The sequence below is a fragment of the Hypomesus nipponensis genome, chromosome 6, assembly GCF_054491055.1.
Source record: "Hypomesus nipponensis isolate SF chromosome 6, ASM5449105v1, whole genome shotgun sequence".
In the NCBI taxonomy this organism is placed as follows: domain Eukaryota; kingdom Metazoa; phylum Chordata; class Actinopteri; order Osmeriformes; family Osmeridae; genus Hypomesus; species Hypomesus nipponensis.
Window position 1 is genome coordinate 14332980 of NC_140366.1, and position 22021 is coordinate 14355000.

The 22021-nt window shown below is 47.4% G+C and overlaps 1 protein-coding gene across 5 annotated transcripts in view; it reads right to left on the reverse strand.

The window, feature by feature from the left end:
- Positions 1 to 2133: 2133 nt before the first annotated feature.
- The window catches only part of ches1 (checkpoint suppressor 1), a 30249-nt gene continuing 10361 nt past the window's right edge, over positions 2134 to 22021 (reverse strand). For 3 of the 5 annotated variants that reach the window (XM_084699947.1, XM_084699948.1, XM_084699949.1), the window contains exons 2-6: positions 19485 to 20059; positions 14681 to 14829; positions 11055 to 11113; positions 6971 to 7079; positions 2134 to 5784 (exon numbers count right to left, since the gene is read on the reverse strand). In XM_084699947.1, coding sequence (XP_084556073.1) covers positions 5304 to 5784; positions 6971 to 7079; positions 11055 to 11113; positions 14681 to 14829; positions 19485 to 20036 — 1350 coding nt within the window. In that variant the 5' untranslated portion in view covers positions 20037 to 20059 and the 3' untranslated portion in view covers positions 2134 to 5303. Of the gene's footprint in view, positions 5785 to 6970; positions 7080 to 11054; positions 11114 to 14680; positions 14830 to 19484; positions 20060 to 20450; positions 20729 to 22021 lie in introns of those variants that run through there. The other 2 variants (XR_014758462.1, XM_084699946.1) reach the window with 2 other exon arrangements.

Genomic DNA, 22021 nt, shown 5'->3' on the forward strand with positions numbered 1-22021 from the left:
GTTGATATATTTAGTCTCGTTCATGCTAAACTCAGGCTAAATGCACAGTATTGTTATATAGTGTCTAAATAAACGGTATTGTCCACGCCTTGTTTACCTGGTAGTTTTACCTGCAGGATCAGGGTGTTAATACATGAACCAGCAGTTTGCCACATTAAATCACTTAAATGTAATAACGCAGTATTTCCACCAGTGGGCGGTCACATAACATGTCACCCAATGTTTGTTTCCAAGAGATGACCCCTATCTTCACATTCCATTCGTGTAAATTAGGTTTATATTGTGGTGAATTTGTTTGAAAGGTATATTTTTAATTTTTGGACGTTTTACATGATTTGATTAATTTAAATGTAAGATTCCTATAGCCTATCGTATGCACCTTCCTGCCAAAGCAAATTCCTTGTCTGTGCAAACTTTCATGGCGAATAAATCCCTTTCTGAGTCTTTAGCATTAATGGTGGAGTGATACGTAAAGTGATGTTTGTTGTTGGTTTGTGTTCTATGAAGCAGACTCCAAAATTGAGTAGTTCTACCGCTAACCTACACCAGCATTACAAGTCAAGTGAAAGCACGAGTAGAGGGTGGTAAGCCAGCGCTGTTAAAAGTGGCGCTTGGTCTATTTCGACGAACCTCTGGTAGCCTACGAGTTTATGTCTCGGTAGTCGTTCACCCCCCTGAGGTAAAATTCCCCAAAAGCACGGAAGGCGAGGAATTCATGTGAGCTGACAAGAGCTTTACCCCTATTTCGGTCTCCATGGAAACTTGCCTATATTCTGGAGATACCAATGACATGACCGGTTGCAAAGAATTGGGTCTACAGTCAAGTTGTAAACAGCTAACCCTTGTTTTCCTCTCCTAGTTCAAGGCTATTGGATAGCACCAGAAGTAGGCATATGTATTATAGGTTATTGTTATTTGATGTTCGTTTTTACTTCTGTAGGCTTTTTTTCCGTGAATAACCCACTCGTTTAAAAAGTAAAGCAGAGACTCGGAGCCTGATAGACCGCAGACAATCTGCTACAAGACGATCGTCGCTACCTTTAAATTTCGCAGCAGCCGATAACTCGCTGAAATGTCCCCTTAAGATGTACAGAATGCACACTTTCTAACCTTTTTTGCTGCAGTTGCATAGCAACCAAAGAGAGAGATGGAGTGAGAGAGAGCGAGAGAGAGAGAAAGGGGGAGAGAGAGAAAGGGGGAGAGAGACAGACGGCTGCAGTTGTTCACGGAGAGCGGCAGAGGATGCATTGGAAGGCAGCGGCTAGTGATTAACCCAGTCTTGCCTTTAATTATGAATGGACCTCCTGCACAACCACATGGCTCTAAAATGTCAACCAGTGGCATAGCCAGATTTGTATTTAGTGGGGGACCAATTTAAAATGAGGGGACCACAAAAAGATATAACGCAATCCTTAATATTGTTTAAAAAGCAATCCGAAAAGTGGGTCCCTCAAGGTTCCCTCGTGGCCTACTTTTATAGAGCCATACAGTATTTATGTATTCATGCACATATGGTACACATGCTTTTCAGGTAAGTGTGACGGGTATGTAACAGACGTGGTTTTGCAAGTTCAGTCAGAGTTTTCCGGACCGTGTTCATCGTTCACCGAGGATCGAACACTCCATCTCTGACTTCCTAAGTGCCACCACGCGATTCACACCGGCTACATAGTTTGTGTAATAAAATGAAACGTTACTTGCCTATTGGCTACCTTAGTGCTTGCCTGTATGTTTTACAATTCTGGAAGAATGGAATAACTTAACTTATTTAGTATTACAGGGTTATACCAACTAGCAAGTGTAAATGCTGTCAAATAATCTATTAAGGTGGTCCATCACTAGTCTACAGCTTTCATGATTTGATCTTGTTCTTTTCTCAAGGCAACTGAGACTCGCTTTAATTAGAGCAATTGGACTTTAATTATTAAGGGAAGTAAAATGAATAAAAGTCATTTGAAAGGCCTTTGTTATGATAAGAACCTTGTTGATGTGGAAATTGTCAGACAATAATTGTATCTGAGAAATACTGAGCCCCCCCCCCCCCCCCCCCTTGCATATGTAATATAGATACTATATACTGCATGTAGATACTTACTTGGTCTTACTGTAAGTGTTTCAAACAATCAAGTCAAGTTCTCAACTTTTGCAACTTGTATTTTTTTTTATTATTGCAACTGGAAGACAATACATCACATAAACATTATTGTAGGTTTCAGAAAAATGGCAAAGAAAAAACAACATTTATAAGTATTTGCCTCAGCATAGGGCAGCATTGTTATTTACACGTATTGATGAGTTAGTTTGAAATCGTTCTTTGGCAAGATGATTGCACAACAAGAAAATAATAAAACACCCGGATACACTCTGTAAGACATCTCACAGATCATTAATAGTTTGCATTTTGACATCTCTACCTATGGCTTTCAAACACTCATCTCAAAAATTCCACACAAACGGCAGTATTGTAAAGTAAACAGAAACACCAACAAATTAAAATAGTTTTTAACAAAATGGCAGAACTTGAATTTAACACATTTTGGCAGGTTTGGTTGATGAAAACAAACACCTTTATTTTTCTAATTCTCTGTCTCTTATTCAGGCAGTGACACATTGTGATACTCCCTAAATAAACTAGTTTGGTAGATCCTGTGAAATTCTATTTTTAAACAGCCAAGGGTTCACCTATCCTGCATGTTACTATGAGTCACAGGAAGAGATGGTGGTTACCAAAGCAACACATCGCCCTTGACATGCCTCGGTCGACTGAAAACATTTTAGTCACTACCAGAACTGTGGTGTGTTACTGTAAATACTGCAGAGGGCTTGACCTGCGTTACATGAGCACTTCAAAGAGCAGGGTTCAGAGGGAGAATGGCGGCGTGTGATATGTCTGCATTGCTGACATCCGTCCTACTGTGTAGACCAGGTATGTGTGTTGAGGGGACGAGACAGAGAGATTGCAATGTCTGTCCCTGTTTGTGTCTGCCAGTCTGTCTGTCTCTCTGTCTGTCTCTCTCTGTCTGTCTCTCTATCCGTTTGTCTGTGTGTCTCTCCATCTGTCTGTCTGTGGACCCTTTACTGCTTTTCTCTCACGCAACTTACATTGAAACCCACTCCCTCATTGCACACACACTCAAACTATTAACCCCAGGCTATGACATTCTCTACAGCTTGTGTGTTGAGGAGCACAGTGAGTCTCAAATGTGTTCACATCTTAGCTTACACCGATCAAAGATGGCAGTGTCAACCTTGGAGAATGTGACAGCTCCCAATTGCTCTGGTAAAATCTCCCCCACAGTTAATCACCTTTTGACACTATAATAGAACTGAGGCATACCTTTACATATATACTGATCTGACATGACCTTCACCAAAAGATTTCCATCAAATCTTGCGCAGCCAAGCCACGTACACCAACTAAAGCATTCCAAAAAAAGTCTCTAAAGTTTTCCACTCACTGTGCAACTAAAACAGAGCCGTCTTAGGAAACCTTAATGTGCTATTAAGCATATCAAAACATGTTAAAGACATCGGGACAGAAAGCTCAAGGGCAGGCAGGCTCAACATGTTAATGGGTGCATGATTTGAATACTCACACACACTACTGACATGTTGTAGTAGCTGTGACACGGGCACATTGATGCACAGATCAGGAAAGAGGCAGACTGACAGCCACATTCAGAGGCTTTTCAGTTGATCGATCATTTTCCTTCCTACCACTCACTGAAGCAAGACTTAAAATTGCTGTACGATTTCCCTAAAAGTTCCTCCCTGAAGAAGATTTGTCATTAAAAGCCAGCTCAGAGGAAATACAATATCAATTTGATACAAAAAAAACTCGAGATCCATTAAAAACAAAATTGAGGGTATAAGAATTGGCGAAACATTTTTTATCTTTAATCTAGGATCTACGTTTATATGAAAATAAGTCATGCTTCATGCTAAATACATTGTTTATCTTACATGATCTTTGAATAAAAAAAGGTTTACTTTTGATCTTATTTACAAGCACCCATGCAATATAACTGAGTAAGTCCTGCAGGTCAAATTGCTTCAATTAAGAAAGGAAAAATAAAATATTTTCTAACCTTTTTACAGAGTTGTCCAGAAAGGACAAATTGCTTATATCTTTATGAAGTTAGAAGGGGACACCGACACAGCAGAAATGCAAGAAACAACAACACACCCACAGTCATGTATAGGGCTGGCTCCTGCCTAATGACAGGCAAGGATGCAGAAAGGTATCTATACCAGATGTTCACGTCTGAAAGAGGAGTACAGGAAGAATTTCAGGGACCTCTACGCTAGGCAACAAGGACAAACAGACAAAATATTGCCTCTCACTCGACACACGAGCTGAAAAAAAAACCCTGTTTGTGTAACTGTCATTAATCCTACTCTATCGATTGTTTCTTGACAAACTTCATGGCCACGACATTTCTACGACTGGTGATTGAAAGCAATCTTAAGTGCATGACTATAACAGGTATATCAGATTTTACAATTATTTCGACATTTAAGGACATCTTCTAAACTGGTGGCCTGAAGTTACAATGCCTTGGGTTTGACTTTGTCAGCTCTCAGAGTGGCTACATAGAGCACCCCAGTCTCGTGTCTTTGGCACAGTCTCACATTTGTGCTCATGGTTGTATTATGACGTGTGGTGCTTTGCCAAATACATGGTTGGCTCAAAGTTCTCGCAAACATAAGTGTAAGATTGCTACAGATATCACAGACACACTTCATCGCATACCTACTGAGGATCCACATGGTCATCAACAATCCTCAATATGAATCCTTGTTTAACTTGTTCTCCCAAATCTGATACAACTTTTTTCTATGGCTTTCATCCCCTTTTCATGACAAAAACAACAAAGACACATGAGAACTGATCACCCACGATAGTTAGTGTTGCTGGACATGTAATAGGAAAACAGAGATTTTTGATATTGCCACAAATAAGTAGGATTCACCTAATGCCCTGGAGATAGAGATACAGATCAGTAGGGACTGCCTGCTGAAAGTTTAACATTTAGTAACTTTATCTCTTGGCCTGTGTGGTTTGGTGTGTGCTTGTGTGTGTGTGTGTGTGTGTGTGTATTCTGTGTGTGTGTGAGTGACAGACAGAGAGAAACAGAGTGTGTCTGTGAGAAAGAGTGTGAGAGTGTGTACATGTTCATGTGTGTGTGTGCGTGCACTCTGTGTGTGTGTGTGTGTGTGTGCGAGTGACAGACAAAGAGAATGTGTCTGTGAGAGTGTGAAAGTGTGTGCGTGTTCCTGTGTGTGTACGTGTGTGTCCTGCCTTAGTCTCTGAGGGCATCCTTGGGCTCCTTTTGCCCCTTGGCGGTGCGGTTGGTGATGTTGTTGAGGCAGGCCCTGACGCCAGCCAGGTGGAGCAGGGATCCGGCCGCTTCCTTCATCTCTTCGTCGTCGCTCTCTGGAGGCTTCTCTGCCGCGCGGCGCTTCTTCAGCGGCAGCGTGTCGCTCAGGGCTCGCAGGCGGTTTTTCGTCCACGGCAGCGTCGCCCGCGCTCGCCGGGCCTGCTGGGATAGGAAGGCGGAGTCCACGGGAACCTCCCTGGGCTCGGATTTGACCCCTCGGAGGTCCACGGCAATGACGCTGTCGCCCTCATCGTCATGGTCACCGGAGGGGCCCTGGGAAGAGCAGGGCATGCTGGGAGAGAGGCCGGAGCTGTAGGTGTGGTCCTCTCCTAGGTCATCGCCGGGAGGGACCGAGTCGGGGGCGGAGCTTTGGCCGCGGGTCAGGTAGTCCCCCAAAGCCGACCTGAGGGGGGGAGGAGGAGAGAAAGAGGGAGAAGGGAGGGAGGGGTCGGTGGGTGAGGAAAAAGGCGGGGGAGGGATGGAGGGGGGAGGACGAGGGGGGAGGTAGGTAGGTGAGGGATGGGAAGGAGGGAGGGAGGGAGGGAGGTAGAGGGGGAGAGCACAGGGAGAGCGATCGCAGTTACTCCTACAGTTCACGACAGAGACAGCTAGAACACTTCTTAAATAACATGTAGACGTGCAGCGTCGCCACTGTCTCCACAGGTAAGGTTCCTAATGTTCCAGTGAGGGCTGCACACCATTGCATCAGCAGTTACTACTTCAGAGCCCTCAGACTCCCCTCCCATCTGTTGGTTTTTCTGGAACAGCATTGTTCACATGCAGCATACAACAGAACGATTCTCTGTACAGAGCAAGTTAAAATAGAGCTTTGTGTCTCGGCATGAAGCAGATCAGAGGACCCTAATATCCTATAAATCACAAGGTAGCCCCCGTAGTCCTCAACATCTCTCACGCCCCGTCTTGCTTCAGAGGGGCCGTATTAATATCTTATATGAAAAACAGACAGTCTTCTATGTGATCAAATATTCAGTGCATACCTTATGTGAGCCTTTGGGTATGTTTAATTCATTAGACGGTGTGGGCCTTCATGGTGATGGATGTGCGTGTCCAGGCATGTTGTTGGGCGGATGTGGATCATAAAGTTCTTAGTTGAAATCAAATCTGTGTGTGTGTGTGTGTATATGTGCGTGTGTGTGTGGCTACTACGTAAACATGGATAAAGTGTACTGAACACACACTGTCCCAAGCAAAAGTATCCTTACATTTATTTTAAATAGATTATATGAGATTGTACATGTCTTTTCTATACAGATGGAAGTGTAATTAAAAGTTTATTGATTTTGAATATTCACTTACTGCTTGACAACTGTTCAGTAACATTTGTAACCATGTTTGTGCGTATACTTTGTAAGAACACTAAGTCAAATATTCTTTTGCATGGCTTTGCAAACCTTTCTGTGACTTGATGAGAATACTGTAAACAAAAATAAAAAGAAGATGATCCTGGAAAATTGAAAAACAAATGCGTGTGACTGTGTATATTGTGTTGCATGTGTGCATGTGGTTTTGAGTGGGTGTGATCTATGATCAATCGCTTGCTTAGCGGAATAAGAAGCAAGGTCACTGACCTAATGCCTGAGGTCTTGCTCCCCAGGGGGCTGATGGGTAGGGGCCGGATGACAGGAAACAGTCCCTGGCTTCTGATGCGGGCGCCATTTTGGATCACTCCTCCGGGAACTGGAGAGATGAGGGCACACACAAGGACTTACACAGAGATACACACAGATCCACGCCAACAGACACCAGTATGCACCAACACACACACAGTCAATACACACACACAGTCAACACACACACACACACGCACAGATATGCACACCAATACACATGCATACACAAAACACACACAAAAAGCAGTTTTTAAAGTTTAGATCTCTAAAGGAGGCATGAAGGATGGGAGTGTCCCACTAACAACACGAGGCCCGGTGGTTGGATGAATGTTCACTGGTCGTCTGACTCCTCCAGCCGAGAGGTATTGATGAGAGGGGGGAGGTTAAATTGAGCGGGAAACCGTCATAAATGAATTAAGCCTGCTGCAAATCATTAAATTAGCAACGACTGCTGCGCGACTGGATCCATCCCATTGAATGGAGAGCAAAAGAGCAAAGCGGGTCATAACATGGTCGTCGATGTTTAAATGTGTGCGTGTAATACGTGCGGCCACTGAACCTTACATCCTTCACAGCTGTCCAGACGGAGACAAGGGGTGTGTGTGTGTGTGTGTGTGTTTGTGTGTGTGTGAGGGTCTGTAATTGTGAGTCAGTGTCTGGGCCTGTCTGTCTGTGTGTGTGTGTGTGTGTGTGTGCATGCTTGTGTCTGGTTGTGTCAAAAAGCTTTAGTTATTCAAGGCTGGCTGCTCGTGCCCCAGTTCACTAAAACAGCTGTCATCTTCTGGGGTCAGTTTTTTTTTTCTTCTCAGAAACCATGACCAAGATGAGCTTTGTCTCTGACGGCATTTTGAACATTTCATAATTCAGCTGTCCACGCAGTATTTGCATCACAGAAAATGTCATCTTGTTCATTTAATACCAGGAGTGCTCACTTCAGTCCCTGGGTGTTTTATAGAGGTCTACTCTCATGAGATTAACCCATATCAGCACTCCTGGTGATAAATGAACACTTTGAAATGTGCTTTAGACAAACTGCAGAATTACACACACTTGGATTGTATAAAGTCTAATTGTGTAGCTAGCTGTAATTGTATAAATATCTAAGTGTGAAAGCCTGTTTGAATCAAGCTTATCTGAAGCAGGAGGGATTCCGGAGTTTTTTCCCCCTAGCTGTTCTCGAGAGACTGTATCTATTGTGATCCTGTTGACTCCAGTGGAGGGACTGCAAACAGTATCTCCACTGCAACTCCTGATAACCTTATAAGTAAGTCCACTGCACAGTGACTATGTTGTAATCTTGATCACTTACTGTGTGTTATATATATGTGTGACTGTGTGTGTGGTGTGTGTATGTGTGTGATGTGTGAATGTGGAGTGTGTGTCCAGGTCTCCCTGAGTGAACCCCCCCCCCCCAGCCGGGCTTTTCGTTGCCATGACAATGTCTCCAATTCCACATGCCACAGAGTAGTAGATCATGCATCAGCGAAGACAGAAACGGAGAAAGAGAGACAGAGAGAGTGAGAGAGAGAGAGAGATAAGTAGAAAGAGGTAGAGGGAAATGAGGAGAGGGAGAAAAAGAGGGGAAGAAGATGAAATAGAAAAAGGAGAGTGAAAAAAGTGAAAAGGGGAGATATGGAAAGAACGAAACAGGGAGGTAGAGGGGTAGAGGGAGTAGGGCTGAGAGAAGGAGAATGGAGGGGGAGCGGAGGGGAGGGGAAAGAGAGGAAGAGGGAGAAAGAGAGGGAGAGAGAGAGGGAAAGATAGTAAGAGGGGGAGTGAGAGAGAGAGAGATAGAGAGAGAGAGGGAAGGGAGGCAGGAAATACCTCAATGTTCAACATGGCCTCTCATAGCATAGCGACACGCTCCTGACCACCCTAGTGTTTACCCTAGATACACACCAACCACAAGCACAGACAACCCTCTCTCTGTCTGTCTGTCTGCCTCCTCCCTCCCTCCCTCCCTCCCTCCCTCCCTCCCTCCCTCCCTCCCTCCCTCCCTCCCTCCCTCCCTCCCTCCCTCCCTCCCTCCCTCCCTCCCTCCCTCCCTCCCTCCCTCCCTCCCTCCCTCCCTCCCTCCCTCCCTCCCTCCCTCCCTCCCTCCCTCCCTCCCTCCCTGTGTGCCTCTCCCTGTCTGCCTTCTCCTCCCTCTCCCCTCATCCCTTCTTGCCACCCTGCTCTCCACCCTCTCTCCCCTCCTCTCTTTCTTTTTATCCATCCCTCTCTCTTTCTCTTTTCCTCCCTGTCTCTCTCACTCTCTTTCTCTCTCTCTCTTTTACTCCCTTTTATCCATGATGCAGTTCACTCCCTTTCTCCCTCCGCTCTCTCACTTTTACTGTCTCTCTCTCCCTCTCCTTCTCTCCTTTTGTCTCCCCCCCTCTCTTTCCCTGTCTCCTGGCCGTTCTATGTATAGCAGTGACTCACGTCTTCCAACTTAGCATGCATGCCATCTCTCCAGGTATAAAGCCAGAGACATATGCTGTGGAGGCGAGGTGAAAACTAAGCTGGGAGAAAACACACTCAGAACGTCCTTCCTCACACGCCAGCGCTGCATGGGGTGTGTGTGGTTGTGTGTGTGTGTGTGGTTGTGTGTGGGGGGGGGTTGGGAGAAGGGAGTATCTCTCACCAGCAATCAAGTCAGGGCTGGGCCACACTAAGGGGGAGCTGAAGTGAACAGAGGAGGATTTGTCTGTGATTTGGGTGTCTACTTTTTCACGGTCAGGGGCAGGGAGAGACCTATCTCTCTCTCAACCCTCTTTCTCTCGCTCTCTCTGGTTCTCTCAGTCTTGACTTCTCTTTTCTCTCTCTCCTTTTTTTCTCTCTCTCTCTGCCTCACTCTCTTTCCCTATCTCTCTCTAAATGACTTCCACATGTCTCTCTGAGCCACTTTGATCCCATGTCGATCTCCTCTCAGCCAGCAGAGGCAGACGTTTGCCAGTGTCCTGGTTCCAGGGGGCAGAGGTCAAGGTTCAGGGGTCACTGCAGTAGACCTTGACAAAGCAATCATTTCAAAGTGTCCTCTCTTCCGGTGTAAACACTGCGGCTGGGCACCGAACACAGGAAGCAAGGGAGGGAAAGCAGCACAGGAGAGACCACACCGGGTCGTACTGACTGGACTGCAGCTGAAGCTGAACCTGTGTGTGTGTGTGTGATGACTCTGGGCTTGTTTCCTCATAGACAGCAGTCCTGGGGTACTCCAGGTGTAAAACAATCTGCAGTTACTTGTTGGCCTCTGGACCTTACAATCCACACAGTGCCGGAACAGAGTGCTCTCGCTCTCTCTCTCTCTCTCTCTCTCTCTCTCTCTCTCTCTCTCTCTCTCTCTCTCTCTCTCTCTCTCTCTCTCTCTCTCTCTCTCTCTCTCTCTCTCCTCCCCCACCACCCCCTCAGTTCCTCTGCATGTCCGTTGGTCTAGACAGGCAGACACATCAGTCAGGGACAGGCCTTGAGGGAGAGCAGGTTTCAGACACTCTGGTGCGCGTCTCCTTGACCATTACTCCATTACCAGAGCCAGAGCGCAGCGACGGAGGACGCGCCTCCAACACCTAATGTATCCATTTCCCCCCATTTAGGGCTGGGCTGCACGCCGCGATCCCAGAGTGCACTCTGATTGGGATTGAATGTCCATTTAAACTGCCGGAGAGAGTCACCAGGGAGACGGGGAGGAAATCAAAAAGGGATGAGAGGAGGGGAGATGGAGGGAGGGAGGGAGGGATAGAGGGAGGAAGAGTGGGAGAAGGAGTGAGGGGGGAAGCAAACAAGAGAGAGGAAATGAAGAGGAAAAAAGGAAAAAGGAAAGGGAGTGGAACAAATAGAAAGAGAAAGAGAGAGAAAGAAAGAGAGGGGGGGGATTAAGTGCTGGTAAAAAAAGAATCGCAGGATGCTTTTCGTTGAGCCCCAGATTTGGGGCGGAGATTTTTGACTTTCAACCCTGCCCACTCAGAAAGCCTCCTCTGAAAAGGAGCGCAGCATTAGAATGCAGAGATTTGCTCTCTGAACTGGTTCATCCTGGAAATGAGACAAACACACACACACACAACGTTACCTTGTAGGAGGACTCCTCTGTTCTTCCTGAAGAAGGGATTCCCTGGCCATAGTGGAGGACTGGCGAGAGAGAAAGAGAGAGAGAGAGAGAGAGAGAGAGAGAGAGAGAGAGAGAGAGAGAGAGAGAGAGAGAGAGAGAGAGAGAGAGAGAGAGAGAGAGAGAGAGAGAGAGAGAGAGAGAGAGAGAGAGAGAGAGAGAGAGAGAGAGAGAGAGAGAGAGAGAGAGAGAGAGAGAGAGAGAGAGACAGAGAGAGAGAGAGAGAGAGAGAGAGAGAGAGAGAGAGAGAGAGAGAGAGAGAGAGAGAGAGAGAGAGAGAGAGAGAGAGAGAGACATGGTCAATCATCTCATCTTGTGAGCAGGTTTCAGACAGTTGTAGAGATGACGGCAGAATGTCCGACCATAAAGTTGCTGTTGTGATTATAGTGATGATATTTCTGATATCCCTCTACAGTCACCAGTCCATGTGATTACCTCAGAGAATTACTGCCTCACTGAGACACACACACTCACACACACGCCCCCACACATCTGCATACACATTGATCATTGATCATTAAACCTCAATGAATGAGCTAATTATTCTATTATTAACACATAGTGGTTGTTTATGCAGCGTTTTCACACAGAAACATGCCTGTACACACTCACACACAGTCTCCTGTGGTCAGTCTTCATCTGGGACTTCTGTACAAACAGCCAACCAGCCAGACAGCCAGCCAGACAGCCAGCCAGACAGCCAGACAGACAGACAGACAGACAGACAGACAGACAGACAGACAGATGCACAAGCAGACAGACAGACAGACAGACAGACAGACAGAGGAAGCCAACCAGCCAGCCAGTCAAACAGACCTGTAGACAGACAGACAGACAGACAGACAGCTAGAGAGACAGACAGGTTGATCAAACAGATAACCAGACAGACAGGTTGAATAGAGCGAGAGACTTGAGAACAGGAGCCCTGAGAGACATGAAGAGGTGTCGTTTCACCCCTGCGGGAGAGGAGAACAAACCACTCGATCTTTTCCATTGTTCTCCTAAGCTCCTGAAAGACGTTTTATTTGGGAGGTCGGACCTTCTCAGGTGTTCCACAGAGAGAGACAAAAGCAGGTGCGAGAACAACACGAGCAAAAAGCAGCCCTCAGCCACCTGCTGTTGCCATGGAGAGTTGAGCGTTGCCACGGCGATAACATATTTTTCTGCGCTAACGGTCTTTCTTTTCCTTTCACTTGCTGTCTTTCTCTCTCCCTCTTTCCTTTTCTATCTTTATCTCCCTCTCTCAGTCTCTTTCTTTCTTTCTCTCTCTTCTTCTTTCTTTCTCTCTACGTCTCTCATTCTCTTCCTCTCTTTCTCTGTCTCTCTTCCTCTCTTTATTTCTCCCTGTCACCCCCTCCCTCACGCTCTTTCTTTCTCTCGTTCTCTTTCTCTGTCTATCTCTCTCTGTCACCCTCCCTTCTCTTTTTATTTCTGCCCCTCTTTCCATCTTTTGCTCGCTTTCTTTTTTTCCTGCCAGGCAACAAACAGCTTTGTGTTGCCACTGCACCTGTCTCAGCCCGTGTGTTGCCATGGAGGCGTTCCCGTTGCCCTGGCAACCAGTGCATTAATCTGCTCGAGATGGGCTAACTTGTGGCAGACACTCGTTCATCGCACACCACCCCCCTCCCCTCTCCTCGCCTCCCTCCTGTCCCTTCCTCCCTTCCGTCCCCCCCTCTCCTTCCCGCCCCCTTCCTCTGAGACCCCCCTCCTCTCTCCCTCCCCCCTCTCTCCTCCTCCCGTCCAGACGCTGATAGGGTGTGAAGGAATGCGCCAGGGATGTGACCCCATACCCAGCATGCTCTCTGTCTACATTCCTCCCCCTTAACTCAAGCCTTTTTGCAGTTGGAAATGAATGAATTATAAACACGTGCACATGGACTCACATTCACGCTCACGCACAAACACACGCACAAACACGCGCACAAACACACGCACAAACACACGCACAAACGCACACGCCACACGGCAGCACAGAGCAGATTGAGCAGGCGAGACATGGAGAGGCACACAAAGGAAAGACAATTTTCTCTTTCTTTCTCTTTCTTTCTTTCTCTTTCTTTCTTTCTCTTTCTTTCTTTCTTTCTTTCTCTTTCTTTCTTTCTTTGTTTCTTTGTTTCTTTGTTAGTTTTTTTCTCTCTCTCTTTCTCTCTCTCTCTCTCTTTCTACCTGTCTATGTGACTCATACAAAGCTTACGTACACTAAAACCACAGCAAAGATTCATTCCCACAACTGTATTTCACAATTAATGACCCCAGTTCATCACAGAGATTGTCATAGGTCAAATACATATTTGATCTATTACTTCACTATCAGAAAAATCAATATTATCCAACCCTCTATCATTTTTTTAAATAAGGTAAATAGATATGAGATTGTGATCAGTGCACACATTTCTAATTGTTTGTGGGCCTGTGCATGCATGTCTGTGTGCATGAATGTGTGAGTGTATTCCTTTGCCAGTGCGTGAGAATACGCGCATGCATGTGTGTGTATGTGAGCTGAGTGTCCTCCACAACACACCACCAGGGACCCAAGGCACTCTGGCCAGGAAACGTGTTCCCTCCATCCCACCCTGCTCACTAAGGTAATGGACATCTCCTTTCTCCCTGCGTCCGGAAACTGCCCTCCAATTTGTTCCACTTCCCCATCCCTCATTGTTCAAAATGACACTTTTACGTTTTACAGTGAACCAATTATTCAGTCTTACACAGTCCACTGCCTCTGAGAGCCAACCTGACCAACCGACTGGGCCACGGCAGAGAGTGGGGAGGTAGGGAGGGAGGGAGGGAGGGAGGGAGGGAGGGAGGGAGGGAGGGAGGGAGGGAGGGAGGGAGGGAGGGAGGGAGGGAGGGAGGAGAGGGAGGGAGGGAGGGAGGGAGGGAGGGAGGGAGGGAGGGAGGGAGGGAGGGAGGGAGGGAGGGAGGGAGGGAGGGAGGGAGGGAGGGAGGGAGAGGGAGGGAGGGAGGGAGGGAGGGAGGGAGGGAGGGAGGGAGGGAGGGAGGGAGGGAGGGAGGGAGGGAGGGATGAATGAATGAATGAATAAATGAAGAGAGAGAGAGAGAGAGAGAGAGAGAGAGAGAGAGAGAGAGAGAGAGAGAGAGATAGAGAGAGAGAGAGAGAGAGAGAGAGAGAGAGAGAGAGAGAGAGAGAGGGAGAGGGAGGGATGGAAGAAGAAAGGTGGGTGAGGAGAGTGGTAGGGAAAGAGGGATGGATGAATGGAGGGAGGCAAGGAAGGAGGGACTGCGGGATGCATGGAAGGAGGTAGGGATGGAGAGGAGAGAGGGAGGGCAAAGGAAAAGCTCTTTCCTGATGAGGCCTCTTGTTGGCATATCCACTGGGATATTCCCTCCCTCCCTCCCTCCAGAAGCAGAGCAGGTGAACAGAGAGAACAGAATAGCGGGGGAGGGTGTAGAGGGAGGAGGGAAGGAGGGAGGGATGGAATGTGTGTATAGTATAGATGCAGTAGGCATCCAATCCTAGGATGGAATGAAGGGATGAAAGTTGGAAACATGGGTAAGTGCCTGAGTGAAGGATAAAAACGAGGAATAGGGGGGAGGGAGGGCTGTAAATGAGGAATAAAGCAAGTTACCTGTGATATGCCTGAGGAGAGGTGGGGGGAGAGGTGGAGGGGGTGACCAGCCCGGGGGAGTAGGGGTGGTAGGGAGTCTTCTTCAGGGCCTGGATCAAGTTGTGTCGGTACTCCGGATCTATGGACCACAGAGAGCCTTTACCTATACTCTGAGAGAGATTGAGTAAGAGAGAGAGAGTGTGTGTGAGAGAGAGGGTAAAGACAGGATAGAGGATGTAAAAGAGGGAGAGAGAGAAGGAAATAGGAGAGTTAGCATAAGGCCAGAGCAGGCCGCAAACAAAGACAGAACCAGAGTTCATCACTCACACATTTAAAACCCAGGTTATGTGCTGTCAATAACATGTCCATCTACTAAATGACGAACAATCAGTTCCCTGTGATCACACACACACACGCTCACATGCACGCACACAACCCAACCAACATCAGAATGTAGAACACATCATATAGTATATTTACATTCAGCATCCTCATCACTGCACTTAAAGTACCAAACTGCCTGAGAATCTTTGAGCACTTGTTTCAGACAAAGGAAACTCAAACTTTTCCATACCAGAGGCGATGTTGGGGTTTATTTTTAGATCAAAGGGGAAGTCTCCCACCTAATGAAGCGTTCGTCTCCCCGTCAGGACCCACAAAGACGCCATCTTCTAGATGACACTAAAGGAGGGAGCTTAAGCACAGCAGATGAAACTCTATACTCCTCCCACGCTTTGATCCTACTTGTCAGCCACACCACCAGCTGAAAGAACCAACATGTGACATGAGAACGGTGTGTGTGTGTATGTGTCTTTGTGTGTGTTTGGGTTTGTCTGCACATGTGTGTGTGTGTGTGTGTGTAGTGGGTAGGTATGTGTGTAGACACAGTCATAATAACGTGCCTACTAGTTATTAAAGCTGCTTCTCATTTAGTGATAACATCCTAACAGTGTCATTCTGTATGTCATGGTTAGCATGAATGTACCTTTGAGTCAAAGCTGTGTGTGGATGGACATTCATATATGGGTCTTCCAGACATGGCAGATATGGCTGGAAGTGTGTGTGTGCGTGGGGGTAACATGTGTGTGTGTGTGTGTGTGTGTGTGTGGAAGGGGTATATGGGTGTGCGTGCCCAGGCCAGCCACACACCCTGCAGTGTGTGAGATTACCCAGCAAGACTTGCTCCCTGGAGAGAGTCTATTACTGCCAGTGAGACCTTCCCCGGAGAGCATGATTTACAAACACACACACACACACATATACCCCCCAACACACACACACACATATACCCCCCAACACACACACAGAGAGGTGACCCCCACTGGCCAGATATCCCCTTGTGCTTTCCTCAAACCTGCCAGTCACTAGCTAGTGTGTGTGTTGGGGCAAGTATGTGTGTGTATGCCTGTGTGCGTGTGCCATGGGGGTATGTGTGTGTGTGCGTCTCCCGCCCACCCGCTAAATCAATGCTCTCCACAGCAGCACTGTCTGCTGGGTCGCTGCCATCCCCAGCCAGCGGACCAATCAGCCCTGAGCTCCATGGCACCCGTTCGATGGGCCAATCAGAAAGATGGATTCCCAGGAAGTTGTTTTTCACCTGTGATTGCACACATCTCCTTGGAAACAGGGCACAATGGGTGGTAGGGGACAGAAGTGGGGCAGGGAAGAGAGAGTTGGTTCCCCATATAGGATTGTGGGTAAATAGGATACTTTGGGATCAATTCTGGACACTCATCCTAAACACTCATCACCTCACACAAGTTAAGTCATATTTCACATACAGTGAATGTGAAAAATTTAACCAATGGTAACTTTTCAGCAGGTTCCAAGTCTCTTCAACTCTCATCTCTGCTGTTTCTCATACAAACCCAACTTTGTTCTGCTTTACAAAGGCAGACACAGATCCTGTTTACAAAGCATTCTGGGTAAGCACATGAAGGCTCTACAACATTCACTGTCCTCACAGGCAGTCTGGAATAACTGAGAAACTCACACTCTGTCACACTGTACCCTGAACCACCTCTGACCCTCTCTGTCAGAAAGAGAGGGAGAGAGAGAGAGGGAGAGGGAGAGAGATAAAAAGGGAGAGAGAGGGAGAAAGAGAAAGGTAGAACGAGAAAGCAAGACAGGGGTTTTATGTGTTTGAGGGAGAGAAAGAGAGATGGAGAAAGGGTTTTGAGTGAGAGACACCATGAAAGGGGAATCATTTTGTGTCTGAGGAGAGAGAAACAGAGAGAGAGAGACAGAGAGAGAGAGACAGAGAGAGATTGTTTTCTTTTTTCTCAAACATCTGTTTTATGTGTTGTATAAGCCCAGGCTGGTCCCACTGGGACCTGCTGGATATGGCCTGCTGTTCCTAACCCTATTGATACTGCACAACCCTCACAGAATGAGTGTGTGTCAATGTGTACACTATGTGAGTGTGTGTACACTGTATGTGTGTTTATGTGTGTGCACTATACATTGTGTATTCAACATACATGTGTGTCCCGCCCACCTGCAATAACACAAGCATTCACACACACTCTCACACACACACACACCCACATACACACACCAATGAAATGAAAGAGAGTGGATCAGTCCTTCTGATGATAGTGTGCAGAATAAGAAAGCCCAGTGTTTGGGACACTGACTTGCATAACTTGGTGATACCACTTATATAATCTGGTGTGTGTGCGTGCGAGTGTGTGTGTTATTCTAACACTGGTCTTTACTTCAAATCTACTGAAGCAACAACACAACCCTTGTCATTAAGGTCTGTCATTCACCACAGAAAAAAATCCTGTTTGTAAACAATACCTTGGCAACCACAGACCTGCTCTCTCTCTTTCTCTCTCTCTCTTCTTCTTCTCTCTCTCTCCTTCTCTCTCTCTCCTTTTCTCTCTCTCCTTTTCTCTCTCTCTCTCTCTCTCTCTCTCTCTCTCTCTCTCTCTCTCTCTCTCCTTCTCTCTCTCTCCTTCTCTCTCTCTCCTTTCTCTCTCTCTCTCTCTCTCTCTCTCTCTCTCTCTCTCTCTCTCTCTCTCTCTCTCTCTCTCTCTCTCTCTCTCTCTCTCTCTCTCTCTCTCTCTCTCTCTCTCTCCCTCTCTCTCTCTCTCTCTCTCTCTCTCTCTCTCAAGCACACATGCACAACCACCACAGCTCCTCACACAGACATGCACCCCCACCCCTTACACATGCACAGACACACACATACATGCAACCACACATTCTCACACACACACATTCTCGACACAGTCAGAGCCCACGTTTAGCTCAGTCAAGTCATCTGCCTGGTTATGACCTAGAAACACACTCACTGGAACAAACAGGGCATTGTCATAATAGTCTCCACAGTGATGGAAAAATGATTTGGGGTTTTCTGCAAAAAGCCATTCCTCCTAGCAGAAGATGAAGTGGACCTCCAGAGATTCTTCCTCACAGTCACCAATCCAATTGGATGTTTTCTGCATTTTTCAACAATCCTGATGTTTATGTGAAATACAAATGCAAACACACAAGGTGAGCCCAGGCTGGGGTAAATACAGGCTGAGATGAACACACCATGCAAGACACATCCCATACAACCACCAGGAAAAAGGGCACGGACAGATTTCCATCATATGAAAGCTTAAATGTAGCTCTTGTCTTGAAGTTACACAGATTCTACCCTGAAACCCAGTCCTCTGCCAGGTACAGCAGCTGTCTGTAGGGACAGAAATATGGCCTCATTTCTACAGTGCATGCGGAATTGGTGTGCGTTTGTATGCGTCTGTGTGTGTGTGTGTGTGTGTGGTCGAGAGCGTTGAAGGGTTAATTTGTTGTTGTCTTTTAAATGGTGTGTGAGACAGCCATGACCAGATGTCCTTGCCAAATGCACTTCTCTTTCACGCACACATACACATGAACACCCCAACACACACACATACACATGAACACACCAACACACACACACACACTCGCAGGCATGCACTTGTGCACACGCATCTCAGTAAAGCCAAATCAGTTTTTCTGTTGCTACAGCAACAGCATACTTTTATGTCAACTGCAACCTAGTTACTATGGAGATATGTATACACAGCAAACTCTCTGCAGTTGTAGTCAAGGATCCGATGACAGAGTAGCACACACACACACAGACACACACAGACACACACACACACACGTACACACACACATACATGCTCACGCACACACACGCTCACACACAATGTCCTCTTCCTTCTTCCATGTCAAACTCTCTTAGGAGAAAGTGTAGGTTCATTCTTTGGTCAAATAGACTGTACTCACAAGTTACAACTGGTCATGTTAAATGCAAATATAACCTTAATCAAGGTGAGGAAAGGAAGCAGATGGTATTGATCAGAGCGGCCTAATTCTCCCATGGGCCCCTGGACTCTCACATCCTGTGGCATGCACGCTATTACTGTAAAGCTGCAGATATTAATTGAACACTAATTAGCCATGGGAATCATCCACTATTTGCCTGTAACAGGAATGTATAATGAGAAAATCCATTAAGCTCTGAAAGTCAGTAAAAAGAGACTATATCAAGATTTTAATCTAGACTGAAAAAACGCTCCCTCCAGGAAGGACTAAAAGCCCATCAGTGAATCTCAACTGAAAAGAAGAGATCATCAAGTATTGATAACGGCCTTTGCTGTGCACTTGTAGACAAAATTGAGAATTTGTTTGACTCAAATTCAAAACCTCGAGCTCCTCTGATTGCTAAACACGAAACGCGAGTGTCTCAGATGAACTCCAGTCTCCAGCGAGTAGCAAAGAGGCAGAGAAAAGCATGAATGGGCATGTGTGTGTGTTTTTACACAAAAGAGATTCTCCTTACCTGACTCCTGTCCTTGTCCACCTTCTTGAAGCACTTATTGAGAGACAGATTGTGACGCACCGAGTTCTTCCAGCCAGTAGGGGCGCTAGCGAAGTAGGGGAAATGCTCCAGGATCCATCCGTAGATGTCCTTCACGGGCAGCCTCTTGGAGGGCGCGTCCTCGATCGCCATGAAGATCAGACAGCTGAAGGAGTACGGAGGCTTTCGATTGGCCCCTGAGGCCAGGTCGTAGGGGGAGGGGTCGCAGGGGTCGGGGGAGGGGGAGGAGGAGGAGGGCGAGCGCGGGGCTAAGGGGTTTCCCTCGGGGTCCTGCAGGGGCGAGACACTGCGCAGGCCGGAGTGGCTGAAGCTGTTCAGGAGGTCTGTGCTCTCGTGGAGCCAGGACAGGCTGGTGAGCTCCTCGTCCTCCGCCCGGGAGAAGGAGGCCGACAGAGACAGGGAGAGGTCGGCCGTCTCCGCCTCGCGGCACAGCGGGCTCAGGCTCCCTGCGGGGGCGCTAGTGCCACTGCTGGGGCTCTGGGCCTTCTTGCTGGGGGGCATGGTGGGTCCCATCCAGCCCTTCACTGCTCCTATGACTGGGGAGAAGAGAGGAGGAGAGGAGAGAGGGTCAGCTGTGGAGGCATGTACACACACACACACCTCCCTCTCACACACACTTGTGTGCATGGACACCCAAACACACGCACAGACACACTGTAGCACACACACACACAAGGAAAAAGATTTTGAAGAACTATCTGATGACAGGTGGACCTGCCAGGCAAGAGTAGATACACAGTCTGGTAAACATACACACACACAGGAAGAAGATACAACTGTCAGAGGAGACTACCAAGCAAGAGCAGATATGCAGGTCTGGAAAACACAACTCCCCTCCCACACCTCAAATCAAACATGTGTGAACGTGCATAAACACATTAATACACACACACACACACACGCACACAGACCGACAGCATGACTAACCCACACCAGATATGTCCATGCTCGCCGCGTGATCACCCTCCAGGCCAGAGTAATCAAACGCTGATCTGACTCATCTCCTCCTGAATGACTGACAGCTGTCACCCCTCCTCCGTCGGCAATCTCATCGCTACGACAACTGTCCCGTTGCCATGGCTGCTGCCAAAAGCCGCCCGCCAACGCCGCCGTGTCCACGGCAACGGAACAAACATCCTGTTGTGTTTGACACGAGGCTGAGCTGACGGGCTGGTTTTGCTTAACAGCGTGGAGTCAGGGTGCAGGGCGGCGAGGGCTAAATATGGGCCTGATGTATACGCTGGGCTGTCTTCTTCATAGGTGGATGTGAAGGAGCATTGCCGCAGCATCACAGATTCATCCTGGAGACTCTTACTCTACTGGAGGAGACACGTTGGACGTGATCCCCCTTCACACTGACATGATCCACAGCACACACACCTGTCAGAGACACAAGTGTATACACACGCTTTCGGAGACACACCAATCATACACCTGTCGGAGACACACACACACTGTCGGAGAAGCAGCATCTCAGCTGCACCAATATTGACGTTGACCGTAATTAATTCAAATTGCCGGAGTGACACCGGCAGGGTGAGCTTCTGTTCGCTGAGCTCAAAATAGAACGTTCCAGAGTGAGAAGGAGAGCAGAGGAGATATAAAGAAACGTGACAGCTCTCGTCAAGGTGTGGAGAGAAGGAGGGAGAGAGCGAGAGAGAGAGGGACGTAGAGAGAAGGGCAGTCATGTGACATTGCTCCCTGTGGGAGTCCTGTGGGAACGTACTGAACGCTTCTTCTTGTTATGTTGCCATGGCGTCGGCAGGGCCATGAAACATTACGGCTGACAGTAAAGTCATCTCATTTTACTGTTGCTATGACAACAAACTCCTGCGCGTGGAGGCCGGTGTGGAGCGGGCGGGGCCGAGCACTGCCCCAGGGTCCTAGTGAACCTCCCTCAACACTCTGGGCCTCCAACAAACTTTTATCCACACAATACCCCTCCCCCAGGAGCAATTACAAAGGACATCGCAAGTTACAGCTCAAGTTCAGACTTGATGGTGTTTGTGAGTGTTTGTTGTGCATATTGCTGTTTGAAAGACAGAGTAGGAGAGAGAGAGAGAGAGAGAGAGAGAGAGAGAGAGAGAGAGAGAGAGAGAGAGAAGAAAGAGACAGAGACACATATGTCTGTGTGTGTGTGTGTGTGTGCTTCGGTGTGTGGGAGGGTATTTGTGTGTGTGTGTTTAATCAAACTCGCCAGTAAGTCTGTTTGTATATGTGACCCGTCATGCCCTCTGTGACCTTGCTGCTCTGTGACTCCTGCAGACATATCCTTGAAACCTGGTCCTGGGGGAGCAACACACACACACCATACACCCACACACCACACACACACACAACAAATATACACACGTCACACACACCACACATGTGCACACACACATATGGGTGCATATATCACACAAACACATTCCACACACACACACACACACACACGCACGCACACAGTCGAATAAACCCTAGCAATGTTTAGCCCTGCTCAACCATGCCATCACATC